This window comes from Hemiscyllium ocellatum, chromosome 19, assembly GCF_020745735.1.
Source record: "Hemiscyllium ocellatum isolate sHemOce1 chromosome 19, sHemOce1.pat.X.cur, whole genome shotgun sequence".
Classification (NCBI taxonomy): Eukaryota; Metazoa; Chordata; class Chondrichthyes; order Orectolobiformes; family Hemiscylliidae; genus Hemiscyllium; species Hemiscyllium ocellatum.
In genome coordinates this window covers 57,882,455-57,903,392 of record NC_083419.1, presented here as the reverse complement: position 1 = coordinate 57,903,392, position 20,938 = coordinate 57,882,455, and the positions used below count along the sequence as shown (strand labels likewise).

Sequence of the window (20,938 nt, the reverse complement as noted above, 5' to 3'; positions counted from 1 at the left end):
GGTCCATAGATTGTAGGAATATGATTACGTTACACATCTGTGTCCAGTTTATAGGTGTTCTGCAAAGGAAAGCTGTTATTGAGTGAGGGTGTTAAACACAGAAGCACAGAACATAGAAACTAGGAGCAAAAATGGGCCATTCAGCCCTTTGAGCCTACTCTGCCATTCATTGTGGTCATGGCTGATCATCCAACTCAATAGCCTGTTCCTGCCTTTCCACCACATCCTTTGATCCCTTTATACCAAAGTTATATCCAACTCTTTCTTAAAAATCATACAATGTTTGTCTGCAGTAACAAATTCCACAGGCTCACCACTCTCTGGGTGAGGAAATTTCTTCTCATCTCATGGTTTACCTTGGATGTGACCGCTGGTTCCGGACTCCCGTGAATCCAGAACATACTTTCTGCACCTACCCTACCTCGTCCTGTTAGAATGTTATAGGTTTCTATAAGAACCCCATCATTCTGAACTCCAATGAACATAATCCTAACCGATTCAACCTCTCCTCATATGTTATACAAATCAGTCTGGTACACCTTTTCTGCACTCCCTCCATAATAAGAGCATCCTTCCTCAGATAAGGAGACCAAAACTGCACACAGTACTCCAGGTGAGGCCCTGTATAATTGTAGCAAGGCATCCACACTTCCATTAGTCTGTGAAAATCATGGACAACTGGAAAAACCCGAATCTATGGCTAGGAAATCCAAGAATGTTAAAAAAAAGCAACAGTTTCAAGAGTGGGAATCTGAGTCATTGTTTACCTGTGACCACTCCCCTGTAATCCATATGTATTCACAAGCTGCAATAATGCAGTTTTGCATGGAAGGAGGTCTTGCTGAATGGTTGCAGTAGCTTTCTTCCACTTGTTTCTGAATGTGATTGACACAAAGCACCTTGCGGTTTTGTATACCTTGACCACATGATGCAGAACACTGGAAAACAGGAACAGAAAGATACGTTAATACAAAAATGGGATTTCTTAATGGCTTTTGCGGGATGAAATTTCAAGAATTTATGCTATCTCACTCAAATTGCAAATCCAGCATGATCTACTTTGCAGACCGATTCTGACATATTGATAAGTGTCCACCCTATCTGAAGATGGATCCTGCACAATTAGACACAGTGGTCATGTATACAACAGGGACAAATTCTGCTTTGGCATTTGCCTTTTCAAAAGCTTGCATTCCGAAATAAAATCCCATCTACCAATACTATCCAAGTGATTCACGTCAGACATCCAGGTTGTATTGACAAGTCTGTTTCTATAACATGTATGACTTGGGTGAAATCTTCTGTTTCCAGTTAGGCCAAGCTTGGAACATCATCCACGGGAATTACATTTTGGGCAATAATTCCCATAGCATTCCATGTTCCTTTATGTTCCACCACAACTGAGGTCCAGGAGGTGCCAATTAACAATAAGGGCCCATCTCACCCCTGCAGGCAACCAGCACTTGATTGAGGTACATTGGACTTCAGAGAGAGGATTCCTGTCCCCTCTGCTCGTCCTTCTAGCTCTCCTAAGCTGATTGTGAGGATACTGTGCTTCTTCGGACCACTATCACAACTCACAACAAACACTGATGAAGTCCAAAGGGCTCAGCAGGTCTGACAGCCTCCATCGAGAGGATAAATACAACCTTCAACAAGGTACTCTTGAATCACATTTGAAAAACTTCCCAAAGTTTCTTGAAGATTTCACAATGATTTCCGCGCAGAATTTGAACTGAAATTAAAAGAGTCCAAAGACCTCATGCCTTGTTACAACAGAGTTCTGAAGAAGCATGGCATTCTCAGAATCAGTTAGATGTCCACTGTGCCTCAGCCGATCAAATGAATGAATGATTTTATTGTCACATGTATCTGGAGAAAAAAAAACAGTGAAAAGTCTTGTGTGGTCACAATCGGATGCCATTTTAGATGACAAAATGAATAAAAATGAATAAAAAGAAATGACTTAAATAGAGTGTCATCTTCTGTTCAACTGATGGAAAAATATAAAGTCAATGGTGAAAAGGAGCCTTTATATGATCCTTAACTGGCCACTTCAGGACCTCAGTTGTGGTGGGGCACAAAGGTTGTCCATGTGACTTACTGCCAAAAACATCTCTGACGTGAAGGTGCTGGTGTTGGACTGTGGTGGACAAGGTCACATGACACCAGGTTATAGTCTAATGTTTTTTTTGAAACCACAAGCTTTCTGATGGAGTCCTGAAGAAGGAGCTATGCTCCGAAAGCTTGTGATCTCAAATAAACCTGTTGGACAAAAACATTTCTAGAACAAGTTTTATCCGAAACTAGCATGTTAACGGGTGCACTAGTAAGCTGAGCTTAAATTACTTCAGCAAATTCCCCACCAAATCTCACTTCACCCCACTGTTCTCCTTCACAGTTTGACATCTACATCTTTACTACAATAATTGGTATTGAGTGAGCACAGCAAACCTGCTATGACAGACTGTAAATAGTAAACCAATTGATACCGGCTGGATTTCGGTCTTCAGCTCTAATTACATGTGGTAAATCATCTGAAACATATACAATAAACGATCCTTTTACTAGATTTCAAGGACACTTGAATGAAAATGCTGCATTAAATCTGCAAACATGTCGTTTTCATTTTTGATCAACTACTCAATGCCCGCATTATAAATTAACATGTTTGTAGATATATGTGTGGCTTTACTGGTTTTAACTTAAAAAAAACACTTTTTACCACAATGTAAACTGGCATCTATTGGGATCTCATATGTAGCATATTTGATAAATGAAATAATCTAGGCATCCTAATCTACATTGTCTGGACTTCCCTTGTGTAATGGTGCATTCAGCCTATGAAATGGACGAGATGGAAGATCCTAGGAAAGATTTGTGCAAAGGTGAAAATAAGCAAAAAAAAAGGGAGATTTCCACATCAGTGGAAGGACATTGATTTTTTTAATGTTACATTCAGAACAGGATATATCCAAAGGAAAAGGCCAGTTAATAACAGGAGGAAGAGAAGTACTTGAATCATTATGTTTGAATGTTCAATGTATTTGACACAATGAATTACTTTTTCTTGAGCGCAATGACATATTTAGTATATTTAACTTGCCCTGTTATTTAGGTACTCTTTCAAGATCTGTACTAACAGTTTTTCACCTCTGATCTCAAATTTAGACCTCTGCGCTCCCTGCTGAATCAGGAAACTCTCCAAATCCCTCTTGAGGATCGTAATTCAATTGAGCCAGCAGTCACTCACTGTGTTAGCTGGCAGCTGAGTCCACATCTTGGCAAGTTTACATACTAAATAAAAGAATTGGGGAATTTTAAAAAGGGAGCATCCCTGCAGAGTGATACAATCTCTAGCATGCTTCGTTTCATTTTCTCTCCTTTATACAGAACGTATTCTTTCATGGTATGTTGGCAATATATGCAAGGCCAACATTTGTTACCAATTGCCTTGAACAGAGGGGACTGGTAGGCAATTTAAGATAGAACCACATTGCTGTACACCTGCAGTCATAAATAATCCTGTTCAGGTAAGTTCCCCTAACGACAGTAGTGAACCAGATGGATTTTTATGACAACGATAGTTTCAGAGTTACCATTACTGTGAAGAGTTTTCAATTCCAGATTTTGTTAACTGACTTCAAATCCCCCAACGGCCCCAATGTATCTGTCACAGCAGAGTTATTTGTGCTTCAAATTCTAACCACACTTGAAATGCCTCTGCTCCCTATCATTTTGTGAATACTTGCCAACGATTAGTTTGACCAACTTCTGACAAAACCTATGATTAGACGGGTGTAATTAGAACATTTAAAAAAAAAGGCATCTGGATGGGTACATGAATAGTAATGGTTTAGAGAGATATGGGTCAAATGCTGGCAAACGGAACTAGATTTGTTTAGAATACCTGGTTGGGATGGACAAGTCGGACTGAAATGTCTGTTTCCATTCTATGCATTTATGAATGTATAACTCTACTATGAAAAGTAAAGCCATTAATGCTTAGTACACTCTGTTGAATGCTGTCAAATTGATTTACATGACTTGGAGATGCTGGTGTTGGACTGGGGTGGACAAAGTTAAAAATCACACAACATCAGGCTATAGTCCAACAGGTTTATTTGGAAGCACTAGCTTTTGGAGCGCCGCTCCTTCATCGGGTGGTTGTGGAAGTGAAGATCATGCTCGTAGACATCATCACCCACCACCACCACAGGCCCATCGACACCACAAACTGCCAGCTCAAAGTCGAGAGGATCTCCAAGAAGATAACGGATATTGACACAGAATTCTGTGAACACCATCTTAATCTCCGCAACCACCTGATGAAGAAGCAGCGCTCCGAAAGCTAGTGCTTCCAAATAAACCTGATGGACTATAACCTGGTGTTGTGTGATTTTTAAAATTGATTCACTGCCCAGATCAACAACAAAGGAAAAATAATATGTATTTTTGCCATCAGACCAGTGAAGTAGAAGATTAACAATATTATGTTGAAACTGATATAATGTGTTTTTCCAAAAACATGGCACTTCTAGCTAAGCCAACATTGACTGCTTGCCCCTAGTTGCCTTTGAAAAGGTGATGGTGAGTTAACCTGTTGAATTTGTGGAGTCTATGTGCGGTGGTACAATTCGGTTATAAAGAGAAGTCCAGGATTTTTAATTCCGTCATAGTGAAGGAACAGTGATATAGTTCCAAGTGCGAATTGGATGATGTTCTCATGTTTCAGTCATCCCAGCTGGGAAAGGTCATGGGTTTGGAAGGTTCCATTAAAGTCGCCTTAAGGATAATCGAGCAGAAGTCAGTCATTCAGTGCTCACTGCATCATTCTAGGTCATGGTGTGTGTTGCACTGCAGTTTGTATATAGTACACAGTGGCTGTTGAGAATTGATGGTGGAGAGAATGAGTATTGAAGGTATTGGACCTTGTGAAAATCAAGTGGGTTGCTTTTTTCAGGTGTTATATTGAATATTAACAATATTGCATTCATGTTGGCAAATGGAGATTATTCCATAAGACCCGTGACGTGTACTTTGTAGATGGTGAAAGGCTTTGAGGAGTCAGGATATGAATTACTTACCAGAATATATTCTGACCTGCTCTTGGACTTACACCATTTGTCGAGAGTGTGGTGCTGGAAAAGTACAGCAGGTCAGGCAGCATCTGAGAAGCAGGAGAATTGACATTTCAGGCACAAGGGCTTATGCCCAAAACATCGATGCTCCTGCTCCTCGGATGCTGCCTGACCTGCTGTACTTTTCCAGCACCACACTCTCGACTCTGATCTCCAGCATCCACAGAGCCCACTTTCCCCTATTTGCCCAATTCCATATTGAAAGAGGTGGATTTTGTGGTGGCAATGCCACTGAATGTCAAAAGGGATGTTCAGATTTGCTCTAGATGGAGATGGTCATTGCCTGGCATTTGTGCAGTACAAATCTTACTTGCCACTTATCAGCCCAAGTTTGAATGCTGCGCAGGTCCTACTGCATTCAGACATGGACTGCTTCAGCGTCGGAGGTATTATGAACAGCGATGAACATTGTGCAATCATCAATGAACATGCCCACTCTGACCTTAAGAAGGAGAGAATATAACTGATGAAGCAGCTGAAGATATTTCAGGCAAAAATACTATCCTGACGACCTCCTGCAAAATATATCCTGGGATTAGAGTCATAGAGATGTACAGCATGGAAACAGATCCGTCGGTCCAACCCATCCATGCTGACCAGATATTCCAACCCAATCTAGTCCCTGATTGACCTCCAAAAACCACAACCATCTCCCAAAGTGTCAGGAATGACCTCAACCAGTGGATAGTTTTCCCTCGAATTCTCCATTACACCAGCCTTGCTTTGGATACTTGATGCCACATTTGGTCAAAGGTTGCCTTGATGTCAGAGGGCGTCACCGTTATCTCACCTTGAGTTCGGGTCTTTAGTTCATGTTTGGACCAAGTCTGTAATGAGCTGAGTGGCCTTGGTGAAATTCCAACCTAATTGCCAGTGTGCATGTTGCTGCTGTTTAAGTGCTGCTTGATAGCAATGTCAATGACCCCTTCCCAAACTCTGTTGATAATTGAAAGTAGACCGATAGCATGACAATTGGCCAGGTTGATTTGTCCTCCTTTTATGTGTACATCCCTCAACAATTTTCTATGTTACCAGGTAGACATCAGTGTTGTAGCCATACTAGAACAGTTTGGCCAGAGGTCACAACTAATTCTGGAGCATAAGACTTCAGTTTTGCGCTATCCAATGTTGTCAGTGTTAGGCATGGTATCATGAGGAGTGAATCATAATGGCTGAAAGACTGGCATCTGTGATCTGGATTCTCAGGAGAAGACTGAGTTGCTCCTTTAATTGGTAAGTCTAACTGCTGAAGATAGATTCAAATGATTCAGTTTTGCCTGTTTCACTGATGTTCTTGTCTCTTCCATCATTGAGGATTGGGATATTTGTATAGCCTCCACCACCAGTCACTTCTTTAAACTTCTGCTGCCATTCAGGACTGGAGGTGGAACTACTGCAGAGCTTTGATCTGATCCTTTGGTAGTGGGATTGCCTTGGATCTGTCTGTCACATGGAACATACACTGTTTGGCTCCCAAGTATTTCTGCACTGTAGCTTCACCAGGTTAACATCTTATTGTTAGGCATTCCTGGTGCTGCTCTCAGCATTACCACCTATACACTTAATTGGCCTAAGGGGTGATCTCCTAGCTTGATCGCCACATGGGATATGCAAAGCCATATTTACTGACTGTGATTGTGTATAGTTCTGCTGCAGCAGATAGCCCAGAGAACATCATGGATGGTCAATTTGATTTGCTAGACCTGTTTGAAATCTATCCCATTTAGCATGGTGATAGAGGGACCAACATGAAGACGAATCTCCTCAGTGTGAATACAGGACTGTTGGCCAGAAGGGTTGTGCAACGGTCATCTCACAATATTGTCATGGATGGATGTGATAGGTTGAATGGTAAAAATATGATATCGTAAGTTTTGATGTAGTGCTCCAGTAAGGCTGTACTTTTGACCACTGCACTCAATTCTGGTTACCAGAACAGAAGGTAAATGTCAAACCTTGTGAACTATACAATCTTGCATTAAAGAGCTGAATTATGAGGAAAAATTGCAAAAGTTGCGCTCTTCAGACTTGAAAGGATATGAAGATAAGAGAAATTCAACTCTATTGGATATTAAGTAGATTATAAAAGATTAGATTAGAGCATAATTTCAAGGCATATGAGAATTATTAACTGAAGGGGGTTTAAAATGATTAACTTGGTGGACGTTCTTGAATAAAGTTCTACAGAAAGAACCTGATGCAATAACAAGAGTTGATGGCAAAATATATTCTTACAGTTTAAAGAAGCACAGGTTTTTTTTTGGATTAGATTAGATTCTCTACGGCCCAACAAGCCCACACTGACCCTTCGAAGAGCAACCCACCCAGACCCATTCCCCTATATGTTGCATCTAACACTATGGGCAATTTAGCATGGCCAATTCACCGAACCTGCACATCTTTGGACTGTGGGGGGAAACCAGAGCACCTGGAGGAAACCCACACAGACATGGAGAGAATGCGCAAACTCCACTCAGACAGTTGCCCGAGGCGGGAATTGAACCCAGGTCCCTGGTGGTGTGAGGCAGTGGTGCTAACCATGGTGCCACCACGCCATCTCAAATGTGGACATCACAGGGGCAGACATGAGAGAGCTTGTGGGTCATGAGTAGGTGGCAGCTGATTGCAGAAAGAGTTATGGGATTGCTTAGGACAGGACGGCGGTGGTGGTGGGGGGGAATGCCTGGAGGAGAGAGCACACCTGCTGTGCTTGGCCCACAAGCCATGCTTCAAAGACAATTAAATGCTCCAACTTTCCTCGCCAGCCATGGAAAACCTGGACCAAGTTAACAGTTTGTTATAATGTAAGGTATGCAATCTCATTAACATATATAAATATCTGATCTAATGTTGAGAGCAGTTTAGACTCCTGAACCCACTCTCAAAGCCTCACAAAACCCATGTTTGTTAAAAATTAAGTAGTCATTTTGAAAGCTGAATTGTAATTATATTTTAGGTTTTTAAAACTTTTAAAGTTTCCCTATCCACTCTTCTTCCAACAATGATGAGGGTTAAAATTCCTCCAATTGTTTGTAAAATTCTTTGAACCTTACCTATCAGTGCAGTTGGAGAATAGACAGGTTACAGTGATAGGCAGGCTTAATGCAGGCACCTGAGAAAGCCATAAATACTGACAGAAGGCATAGGATTGAGCTCAGCAAGATGCCTATAGTCCAACAGACTTATTTGGAAGCACTAGCTTCTGAAATGCTGCTCCTTTTTCAGGTCATTGTGGAGCAGGATCATAGGACCCAGACTTTATAGCACAAGATCATAGTGTCATGCAACCAATTCGGTTTATTGAACAAATCTAGATTGCTGTTAAGCCTTTAATCTTTTAGAATGGGTTGCACATTCCAATTCATTAATTCATAAATCCCTGAACTACTTTCAAGTCACATTCCCAAGATAACTTAAGGTTTTATATTAGAAAAAGTTGACATCTCAGCTCAGACAATGCATTAAAGGTGTGAGGTTAGAGTCTTCAATCTTGAGTCAGGCTGGTTCTATTTCCAAAGTAGAAACTGATAAAATGTCACATGGATTGACTGCCTGCAGATTGTGTGTTTTTTGAACAAATTAGAATGCATCTGCAAATATAATTCTGCAAATGCAAATTCACCCCATAGCCTTATCAGTGTGTGTGCAATATTATTAATGAATTGAAACCTGAAATCCGTTCTAAAAGATGAAAGACATAACAGAAATTCAGGTTTGTTCAATCTATCGCATCAGTTGTAAATATTATAGTCTTTTGCTCTAAATTCTATATCCTATGATTCTGTCCCACTAGCTACCTGACAAGGGAGCAGCCCTCCAAAAGCTTGTACTCCTATACAAACCAGTTGGACTATAACTTGGTGCTATGTGATTTTTTAACTTACTGAAGTGAAGAATTGCAGTGTGTCTTTGAGTTGGTATCATTACATGAAGATACGTGGTACCAATTGATCTAAATGAATCTGCCACATACCCTGTATTATCAACGAGTATGACATACAGCAGTTTGACGATTTCAAACAAGCTTCACCTCTTCAAGCATTTGCCTACAGGGAAGCTGGTGTAAAAATGCATGAACATCCAATTTAGATAATTTGACTGTTTATCCCTAAGTTTCTATTACAGTACAAATAGATTGATAGCATTGTTAATCAAAATCAGATACCCCCGGAGCACTTGCTTCTGATTAACACAACTAGACAAAATAAAATATCTACATTAGGCCAAATGGAATTGCGACATGAAAAAGATTACCGGCAAAACCTTTTCTTTAACTGAAGAATTAAACTCTGGACTAAATCCTTTAAGAAACATTTTAGATGCTCAAAGACACAATGATTTTGATGTGATTGAAATGCAGTCCAACGCAGAAAGCAAGCAGCAGAAATACAAACTGCTGTCACAAATTCAGAGATATTCCAGGAACATGTCATTGGACAGGCTTTTTTATAAATGAGTGTAACAGCTATACTACAGGGTTAAAGTTCTGGTGCAGCAAGTAAGGGAACATTTAAACAATCCTGTCTGGATTTTTTTTGGAGACAGTTTGTGGCTTCCTTTCGAGTTCCCATGCATATCTGGTTTGGCACCTGGTCAAATTACTGTAGGCACTATTTATGCAAACATTCATTTGAAGTCCTTACTCCAGAGGAAGCCCCATAAAAGAAGCCCCTCTGTCATTTCTGACGTTAACTTTTTCATCTTATCAGGCCATACTTACATCTTCCCATTCATCTGCAAGCCATTCATAGTGCAGACAGTCAGGCAGCCGGCACTGCTGTGTGACGGCTGGCCGAGAGAATGGATCGCACGTCTCCTCGCTTATTCGACCTACGCCCTTCAGCCGGCAGAAGACCTCCCTCTGCTGATATCCTACTCCACAGGTCACCGAACACTATCAGCAAAAAGAACAAAAAAAAGCAAGAGAGAGAAAACAACAGGTGAAGGTGAAGACTGTACGGGAATAACAATGTTAACATGACCAGGTGGGTTGAATGCATTTATACTTCTTGCATAAATGCAAAAATTGAAGCAAGGTTAGCAACATGTAATGGCCATCCTGTGCGACTGACTTTGTTTGATATAGTTAAGCTATCTGAGACTTCACGTACAGAGCAAATTGTGTATGAATCGCCGAGTAAGAGGGAGACGGAATTTTTTTTTGTTTGAAACTTGACAGAGCAATTACTTCTCCATCATGCTTACATTCCATGAGAAACCTAACCACAAAATAAAGAGCAGCTGTTGAGGTCAATCAGACCATTCTCCAGATATTTGACTTGGGGGAGCTCTTCTCTATCAACGGCAGCTGGCGAACTGAATAAATTACTTCGATGTCCCCATTTTCAGGAAACTGATTACTGTATATTCAAAATGACTGGTTTCATTAGGCACGGTTGACGTATAACACTCAATGTGTTCACCCGTGTCCAATGGTTTTGTAAAATTGGTTTCTGCTTTGAACTCCTGTTTCCTATAACTTGTTTATCTCCATGCAGACTTGTGGTAAAGAAAGACATAGGGTCAGACAGTACAGACACAGACCCATACTGAAGTCTGCCAAACCAGGCATCCCAAACTAACGAAGTCCCATTTGCCCGCATTTGGCTCATATCCCTCTAAACATTTCCTAGTCATGTACCTGCCCAAATGTCTTTTAAATGTTGTAACGTAGGCATCCACCACTTCCTCTTGCAATTCATTCCACATACAAACCACCCTCTGCGTGAAAGAGTTGCCCCCTAAGGTCCCTTTGACATTTTCTCCTCTCACTTTAAAAATATGGCACCTGGTTTTGAACTCCCCAAATCTAGATTAGAGTGGTGCTGGGAAAGCAGAGTAGGTCAGGCAGCATCCAAGAAGCAGGAAAATCAACATTTCAGGCAAAAGCCCTGAACTCCCCCACCCTAGGGGTAAGACCCTTTGCTATTCACCTCATCTATGCCCCTCATGATTTTAAAATACTCTTACGCTCAAGTGAAAAAGTTGCAGCCTATTCACACTCACCTCAACTCAAACCCTCCCAGTCCCAGAAATATTCTGGTAAATCTCTTTTCTGAACCTTCTTCAATCTAATCATATCTTTTCTATTACGTAGCATCTTTCATGACCTCCAGTGTCTCCCAGGCCCATAGTGTAAAAGTCAATGCCAACTCCACCCACTGGCTTGGCCAGTTCACCCCTCAGCAATTTTAGTGATGCTGAACAAAGAGATCTTGGAGTGCAGGTTCATAGCTCCTCGAAAGTGGAGTCGAAGGTAGATAGGATAGTGAAGAAGGCGATAAGTATACTTTCCTTTATTGGCAGAGAATTGAGTACAGGAGTTGGGAGGTCATGTTGAGGCTGTATAGGACATTGTTTAGGCCACTGTTGGAAAATTGCGTGCAATTCTGGTCTCCTTCCTATCGGAAAGGTGTTGTGAAACTTGAAAGGGTTCAGAAAAGATTTACAAGGATGTTGCCAGGGTTGGAGGATTTGAGCTTTAGGGAGAGGCTGAAGAGGCTGGGGCTGTTTTCCCTGGAGCATCGGAGGCTGAGGGGTGACCTTATAGAGGTTTACAAAATTATGAGGGGCATGGATAGGATAAATAGGCAAAGTCTTTTCCCTGGGGTGGGGAGTCCAGAACAAGAGGGCATAGGTTTAGGGTGAGAGGAGAAAGGTATAAAAGAGACCTAAGGGGCAACTTTTTCACAGAGGGTGGTACGTGTATGGAATGAGCTACCAGAGGAAGTGGTGGAGGCTGGTACAATAGCAACATTAAAGAGGCATTTGGATGGGTATATGAATAGGAAGGGTTTGGAGAGATATGGGCCAGGTGCTGGAAGGTGGGACTAGATTGGGTTGGGATATTTGGTCGGCATGGACGGGTTGGACCAAAGGGTCTGTTTCCATGCTGTACATCTCTATGACTCTAATGTCAATTGGCTTGAGGTGCGTCTTCTGCCCTGACCAGGGAGAATTCCTGATGAAAGGCTTATGCCTGAAATGTCAACTCTCCTGCCCCTCAGATGCTGCCTGACCTGCTGTGCTTTTCCAGCACCTCGCTTTTCAACCTGACTCTCCAGCATCAGCAGTCCTCACGTTCTCCCTGACCAGGGAGAAAGTCCTGCCTGTAGGGATTTATAGGTAATCCATATTCCCAGTGGCTGCCTAGTCCTGATAGTTGGCTGTGACGGAGTTGGCAGCAGGAGGACAGTGGGGATGCTGTTGAAACGTGGTCCCAGAGAAGGACTGAAAGGGAGGCTGGAGCCGACAAGGATTTGGGGAAGGGCAAAGCTGGAGAAGTGAATGCCTTGGTAAATGCCTCTGTTTAGCAAAGTGGACCGCAAAGGAAGGCACCCCATCCATTTTTGCCTGACCACCAATTCACAGTGTTTCACATGGCAGGAAGAACACATTTTTTGACCATGAGTAATTGGTGACAGGAGGGGGTTCTGAACTGGACACTGATTGGTTACATAAAGGTCTCAAGCACACCACCTCTGCCCCAGTAAATGGTTCAAAAGGGTAGGTTCTGGGAATGTTTAATTCTACTATCCTCACCTGACTGCTGCCTTTTAGGGGAAGCAATGCCCTAGTGGTATTAGCGCTGGATTGTTAATCCAGAGACCCAGCATTGTTTTGGGGACCTGGGCTTGAATCCTGCCACAGCAGATGGTGGAATCTGAATTCAATTTGAATTAAGAATCTAATGACCCTGGATCCATTGGTGATTGCCAGGGAGAAACCCAACTGTTTCAATAATGTCCTTTAGGGAAGGAAAGTGCCATGCTTACCTGATCTGGCCTACGTGCGGCTCCAGACCCACAGCAATGTGGGTGACTCTTAACTGCCCTCTGGGCAATAAATGCTGGCCCAGCCATCAACACCCTCATCCTGTGAAGGAGTAACAAATCCCCCCGCATCTGCCATCCTTTCCCAGGAGCCTGGAAAATCCAGTCCATGGCCATAAAGGAAATGTGGCAGCCACTACTTAGAGGATTACCCTTACACAGCTGGTAATTGCTAAATTAGACATAAAAATAATAATGTAACTGAATAATTTAATATTCTTTAGAAATCTTCACTGCCACAAAACAGTGACTGTGTAAAATTCTCAAAAAGTGGCTAGAAATAAGTAATTTTATAAACAAGGAATTATTTAGGACATTTAGATGACAGAATACCCAAGTGCTCTCAGAACCTGGGACTTGTTTGAATCCAATACAGATGGATCCACATTGATAAGTTGTGGGTCTACATTCTCTGACTGGAGTAGTTTCATTGATGTTATGGCAGACATTATTGACCATATTCCTATTGAGCAGGAACCCATCGAATAACACAGACTTGTTACTGTAAAGCCTACCCTCAGTGAGCAAGTTCTTAGTCTCCGACACTATGATTGCTTTGGATGGCTTAGTCTCAGGTTTTCACTGACAGTCTTTCAGTGATAATTCCTGGAGCAGTTTTACAAAGAGGGCAGGATTTAACTGTCCCCGACTGCTGGGTTAACAGAGGCAGGGGGAGCAAAGTACAATTCAGCAGGTGCCATTCAGACAGGCTGGCAGCTCACTGAGGTGGGACCTCCACCTCTGACTCTGGAGAAAATCCCAGCTCAGAATCAGGGAGAGAAATGCAACCTCCAGCCAATTGATTCCCCATGAAGTGATAAACAGCTGCAGGGCTGAGATTGCAGCGAAAATGCTCAAAAGGTAATGGGACCTGCTACCCAAAAAATGCTGCCTCATGCTAAAGGTGCTATGTAAGTGCAACATACAATTATTAGCACACTTATTCAAACCAGTTAGAAGGATAGCTGCTGATGGATATTTCGATGCTGTACAGGGTGCTGTACCAGGGTTGGAGGCCATGGCATATCATTATGGAGGAAACTATAGGGGATTTCATTGAGAGATGCTTGAAATGAGAACATATTCTCTTCTTCAATACTAACATTCTTTATTTGAACATCCACGTTCCTGTTTCTTTATCAAATACAAGTAGGTAAACAACATTTCTGAAAATTGAAATGGCAGACTGGCACAATAAGTAGATGTTCAAATAATGTCATTCGTTAAGTTTGATTGCTTGGTTGACATGAGCCGTTGTTAAAGGGCTGAGATGTGGAGCTGCTGGTGTTGGACTGGGATGGACAAATCAGAAGTCACCCGACACCAGGTTATAGTCCAACAGATTTACTGAAGATCACAAGCTTTTAGAGCACTGCTCGTTCGTTGAATGAAGTCACCTGACAAAGGAGCAGCGTTCCAAAAGCTTGTGATTTAAAATAAACCTGTTGGACCACAGCCTGGTGTTGGGTGACTTCTGACTTTGCTAAGGGGCTGGGTCTATGAGGGACTGGGCTGATGATCTGCATTTAGATCCTTTCAAGAGATTAACAAATTTTGGGAGAGGTTTCCATGGGTAACATTGGCACAGTCTGAAAAGATTTAGCTTGACAGTCTGAATAGCCTCTTCATTTTATCCATCAGCTTTTTATGTTCTTACATTGCATTCAAGACAAGTTATTTAATATGATTCAAAAACCAGAACGTCACCATCTCTAGCTCTATGGATGCAGACCTGAAGCAGCAAACCTGCAGGAAGTTGTAACTTTCACTGGGTAGACCCCTGTGCCCATTCCTATTCAACACAATTTGCTCAGCTACAGATTCATGCCCACAATTTCCTCACATGGTGAGGCACTGCTTCCAAGCATGATTTCCCTTTCAAACCTTTTGTCAGTGATCGAAAACAGAAAGACAAGGGACGATATCCGAGCAAAATTAGACAGGGGTACTTTTGAGTGTGTTGGCTTTCACACACAACATAGGTTTGTACAATGAAAACAAAGGAAGTATGACATTTTCTATAGCTCTCCACAGCTCTTTTCAAGAAGGGTGCATTTATCCAATGTGTTTTTTCAAAAGATTACTGAAAGAAAAAAGTCAAAATAGAATAAAAAGCAATACGATTTTGGACATTGTTTATTGATGGTTGGTAAATAGCTTTCATATTCTGAAGAAAGGAGTCTAAGTTATTCCTTATTGCCAAAAAAATAACAAATACCCTGGCGATCTACCATCTTGATTACTTTTGTCAAATATTCTTACCATTAATGCTGTTGATGAATGATTATCTACAACCTACCTGAATTCCTGGCTACATTTGGTTAAAATGCACTCAGTGAATATGGCATGGAGTTTGAATCTCTGCCAATAGCAATATAGAATGAGCATTGGGGAAGTCATGCATCTACAGTGGGATTGTGCTTTGATTTTTAATTCATGGAAACGTATATGCCATGGGTAGAATTAGGAAGTTTGATTTTCTAATGCGCTATTGGTTGGCATGGACGAGTTGGATGGAAGGGTTTGTTTTGAGCTCTATGACTCTATAATTGTATAGATTCTTAAGATTCTCAGTTATGCATACGCAACATAATCTTAGATGGGTTATTCTTAAAAACTGGACTTATTTGAGACATTTCAAACTCAGAGAAGGTTGACATAGAGAAGTACAGATCTCCACCCTGTCTTTCCTATTTAGTTAGGTCATATCTCTAATAAACCTGCCATTGCTGGTAAGTCCCAGTTGATATCCCAGAAATTTGGGTCCATCATGTTTCGTTACATATCCTGCCAGTTTGAATGAAGATATGTTTCATTTTGCAAACAGCTGAAATACAAAAAAATACCTGAATATATCCAGTGAATTAATTAATTCTGGATCAGTAAGGAAGAGGCATTGTGACCTCAAACAGCACCTGTCAGTTTATGGAAAATACATCATTACACAGACCTGCAAAGAGTTTTCTCTTGTAGGATAAACTTCACAAATTCGAGTTTGATTACTTTTGAAAAGCTGCACTTTTCCTAGGTAAACTTGCTGGCTGTCATTTCCTTGGCTTATTGTTCTATGGCCAGGACATCCTGCACAATAGATCTCCCATGAACAAAGTTATTATTCATGATTTCTTTAGCTCTCAATTCACAAGGGCTTTGCTGACCTAGTGATTTAAGGTGGTCTATAGCATAACCTGGAAATCTGGTTTTAATTCCCAGTTCAGCTGACATTTTCACCCTAACTTACAGCACTGGATTCACAGAATTCAAGGTCAAAGTTCTCCTTTAAGATGCAACGTGTCTCCGACACATTTAATTGACAGCCTGTTCTGATGATGGGTCTCATCTGAAACATTTTTATCCTGACCCAGGGAAATTTGAGTGCTTTAGGTGCTTTTGCATTGAGAAAATTCTGAATGTTTTCTTTGTTGCAATTTCAGTTTCAAATTAAACTTCACTTGAAGTTGCACAGAGAGAATGAAACTCTTTCTCCTCAAAATGAGCATAGCCTCTGCAGCAATGGAGTTAATATAGAGTAGCATAATGAGCAAACAATGGATTATCAGCACTTGGAACCAGGGCTGTGCCCAAGGTCCCTCTGACTGTTGGGAATATAGTTCCTACAGACAGATTCAATGACATTGGGAGTTCGTTTCATAAAATGTCTTTTGGTTCTATTGCAATTGACACTTTTTTAAATAAATTATTATTTTGACCACTTTATAACAAATGAATATTTTCCAATTAGTTTCACAAGGCTAATCCAGCCACCTATTTACAGATCAATTACAAACATACGACTGAGTAACTGTCCATCTTGTACAGCTGAGTTTTGGACTGATATATTTAGGAAAGGGCAGTATTTGTAATTAGTCAAGCCAAGGGACTTGGAGTTAAAAGAAAAATTTGCTGCAACTTCATCCCTCTAGCCAGAGAAAGAACTAGGCCCTGTGACTCAGGGGGATTAATGTTTAGTCCTCATGACCTTCATATTTTTAACAGGAGTGAAATAATATGCACTCTTCATCATCAAGTAGTTAGTTCAGTTGGCTGGATGGCTGGTTTGCAATGCAGAGTTGGTTCAATTCCCCTATGACGAAGGATTTTCATTCTCAACCTCTCCTCTGGCCTGAGGTGTAGTGATCCTCCAGATAAATTACCGTCTCTCTCTCTCTAAAGGAAGAGTTGTCCCATATGGTCCTCTGGGATAATGGTGACTCTACCTTTACCTTCAGCATCACGATTAAACCAACCTCTTCACCTGAGTGACCCTATCTAAATATATGCAACATTTACAGCTCCAGCTGTGCTCTCTTTAACTACTGCAAAGTGTTGAAAAGAATGACAATTATTTTTTCCCACGTAGACAACTACACTTGGGTTTTACTTAAGACCTGCTGAAATTTAAATAGGAAGGCATTGAATTGGAGAGATTATGATCAAAGTCTAGAAGGTTAGGTGAATGGCCATGCGAAATTGCACATGGTGTTCAGGAATGTGCAGGTTAGGTAGATTGGCAATGCTAAATTACCCATAGTGTTCAGTGTTGTGCAGGTTTAGGTGGATTGGCAATGCTGAATTACCCATAGTGTTCAGGGATGTGCAGGTTTGGGTGGACTGGCAATGTTAAATTACCCATAGTGTTCAGGGATGTGCAGGTTTAGGTAGATTGGCCATGCTAAATTACCCATAGTATTCACGGATGTGCAGGCTAGTGGATTAGGAAGGGTACAAGGATAGGGTAAGGGTCGCATGGGTTGGATGCTCTTTGGAGGGTACATCTGTGTGGGAAGGTCTTTGAAGGGTCAATGTAGACTTGATGGGCTGAATGGCCTGCTTTCACACTGCAGGGATTCTATGATGTATGCTCAGTATTCATTTCTGGGCAGTTTTGTTTGTTACCCCTGGTCTCATGAGGAATAAGAGTCAGAAGTGTGGTGCTGGAAAAGCACAGCAGGTCAGGCAGCATCCGAGAAGCAGGAAACTTGACGTTTCAGCCAAAAGCCCTTTATCAGGAATTCCTCTAATCTCCAGCATCTGCAGTGCTCACTCTCACCTCGTGAGGAAATTACTCAACTGACGAAAAGCTTTCAGGAAAATCCAAAAATCCTGCACAACCCAGGAACAAAATCACATTAAGCAGTTCATAAAAGAGTGGATCAGTTTAATTATTTAGTATTTAAAGGTAGAATCCAAAACATCTGGCACTGATCCGAAAGGCTCAAGAGCTTAGTAGATTTCCCCTCCACAACAACCCTCCATTGAAGACTACGTATTTGGTTTCAAAGCATTTCAGAAGACAATTAAGGTTGTACAGTGTGTGTTACATCCCAATCAGATAATACTTTGTATATAATATGCATTTTCCCAGGGAGCTGGATGTGTGTTACAGATTTGAGTATTCTTCCAAAACCATTCTATCTCCAAGCCTGTACTGTGTACATTTTATGCTCTAACATCGACCCTATTATTGTAGTAAGGCTTCATTTTAAAATAATCCAATTTTGCCTCTTTACTACTTAAACTTGACCAAAATCCAATCTATTTCCCCCAGCATTTTATTCAAGCTTGACACAAAAATGTCGCAACTAGTGTCCTAATAGGAGACATGCAGGTCACAGGCACAAAACTGCAGCTGACTTGAGAGATAACCTGATTTCAGATCTAAAGTCTTTCAGGATAATGTTTCATTTTAGCAGGGCTTCCCATTAAACAGCCTACACAATTTACTTTCCATTGTTGTCAGAGTTGTGTGCCACGTGGGGCCAAACCGCAAGCCCAGTTTTCCAACCCTGCTAAACCAGTATTAAAACTCCATCATCTCGAATATATTCAATTATAACTGCTCGGTACAGTTCATTCATTATCCCATGCTCCCTAGTTGACACAGGGGAAGTTTCAATTGCTTTGGCGTGAGGTGGCAGATATTTTTATGAACTCCAGCCAAGATGAAGCTGCCCTTGCCCTTCTCTCCTGCAAATTGCACTTTGTGTGTCCTTTTGTGAAGTCTCGACAATGATAAAACACTCGACATGGCTCTCTGTTCTGTCAACTGAGGGCTTACTTTGATTGCATGAAGGTTACCGGTAGCACCTTTTAAACAGCGGTGGCTAAATTTAATTAAATTAGAAGAAGCGGTTAAGAAAAGCATTAAATTTTAAATAAGAAGTGGAATTCCTTTGAACAGTTTAGTGGGATAAAAGTACAAGGAAACAAATGGCTTCAAAACCCAGTCATTGCAAATGTGTGAATGTTTAGATTATCTTAGTAATGTATAAGGGTTTAATGAATTTTAGCATTACTTCCTCAGTGGTTAAACTGGCAATGAGCCCTGGTGCAGATTTATTGTAAATTGATGAAAACCTCAATGCCAAAATTGAAACCTGCTGTGATTGAACCAGTTGTAATCCCAGGAACAGAACCAACTGAGGAAGCAGAATTTCTTTCTGCTGCCTGTAACCAAGTGCATGATGTGAGAATAAAAAAAGGGTCTGTGTTCAATACGCAAATGAACAGCTGAGGCAGAAAAACTAAATCAAAAAGTGAATCCTCTCTCTTTGACTGGGGGTGGTGGGGGAGCATTAATGATGAAGTGCCTCATTAAAACAACGTTATATGTGCACATAGAATAATTTGTCACTGAGAATTTGTATTATACTTTTGTATTAAAACAAAAGTCAGCCTTAACAGAAGTACAAATTTAACCAAATATTGAGAAAAACTTAAAGCCAGAAAAACTTAAAGGTGAGTTTGCTTTTTTTCAGGAGGAAACTGAAAATTTTCAAAGAATTGCATCCAAACTGAAATGTTAAGATGTTGGTGATGTATCTAGCACAAGTGTACAAAAGGACAGGTTGATGGGAGAGAGGTCTCCCCTTATATTTCTTTCCCCCTTCCAATGAATTCCTGATCACAGCTAGAACACCAGCAAGAATATTATGAAGATATGCTTATTGTTCTCATCAAGACAGAAGTGGAGTCGATGAAGAGGAACCAGTAGATGTCACACTTTGGGATTTCAAAAGGGTTTTTAAAAGTCCCACACAGGAGGTTAGTAAACAAATTAAATTGCATGGGATGGGGCAATATACTGGCATGGACTGAGGACAGCACAGAAAGCAGAGATTGAAGTAAATGGGTTATGTTCAGATTGGGAGGCTATAACCAACGTGCTGCAGCAAGGAACAGCCCCAAGTCGTTCACCATTGATATCAATGATTAGTATATGGAGGCCAGTTATAATATATGCAAGTGGAAATGTGAGTTGCAAAGAGGATGCTAAGAGATCTTCAAAGGAACTATAATGGGCTGAATGAATGAGCAAGAGCATGGCAGATCGGATATAATGTGTGGACATATATAAGGTTTGCATAGTGATTGTAATAAGGTCAGCCAGGTGGATATTATAGAACGTGAGTTCTCTAATTGGGGCTGTTAACCTGGGCCAATCAGGGAGCCCTGGCTGGCAGATACAAACAGGAATGTCAGGGGTTCTGGCTCAGTGAGCTGGATCAGTGTCATGTACTATGCACATGTAAATAAAGAGCGACTAGGTGACGAGATACTGGCGTCAAGGTTAAGGTTATTCCCGTTTGCTAGAAAAACAAAGGAGCAGTGTATTATAATCTAAAATAACAACAAATCACAATGTATTAGTGTCCCAGGGCACCTGGACTTCGTTGTTCTTGAGTCACTGAAGGCTAATAAGTAGATGCAGCAAGCAACTCAGAAGGTAAATAGTAGATGAGCCTTTATTGTAAGAGGTTTTCAGTTGTTGTACACTTCTGGTCCCCTGACCTCAAGAAGGATGTATTTGCCACATAGGGATTGCAGCAGATATTCACCAGACTGATTCCTGGAATGGTGAATTGTCTTCTGAGAGGTGATTGAGGTGACTAGGCCTGTATTCTCTGGAGTTTAGAAGAATGAGTGGAGATCTCATAGAAACTTAGGAAATTCTTAAATGGATAG

At 41.2% G+C, this 20,938-nt stretch overlaps 1 protein-coding gene and 1 long non-coding RNA gene across 12 annotated transcripts in view; one reads left to right on the top strand and one right to left on the bottom strand.

The window, feature by feature from the left end:
* The window catches only part of LOC132824993 (A disintegrin and metalloproteinase with thrombospondin motifs 20-like), a 383,141-nt gene that overhangs the window by 42,123 nt on the left and 320,080 nt on the right, over positions 1-20,938 (bottom strand). For all 6 annotated transcript variants that reach the window (XM_060839950.1, XM_060839951.1, XM_060839954.1 and 3 more), the window contains 2 exons: positions 9,862-10,035; positions 768-938 (listed from right to left, as the gene is read on the bottom strand). In XM_060839950.1, the coding sequence (XP_060695933.1) occupies positions 768-938; positions 9,862-10,035 (345 nt within the window). The remainder of the gene's footprint in view (positions 1-767; positions 939-9,861; positions 10,036-20,938) is intronic.
* Positions 9,905-20,938, top strand: part of LOC132824994 (uncharacterized) — an 87,925-nt gene continuing 76,891 nt past the window's right edge. For all 6 annotated transcript variants that reach the window (XR_009645736.1, XR_009645732.1, XR_009645735.1 and 3 more), the window contains exon 1: positions 9,905-10,126. This is a non-coding gene — a long non-coding RNA (uncharacterized LOC132824994). The remainder of the gene's footprint in view (positions 10,127-20,938) is intronic.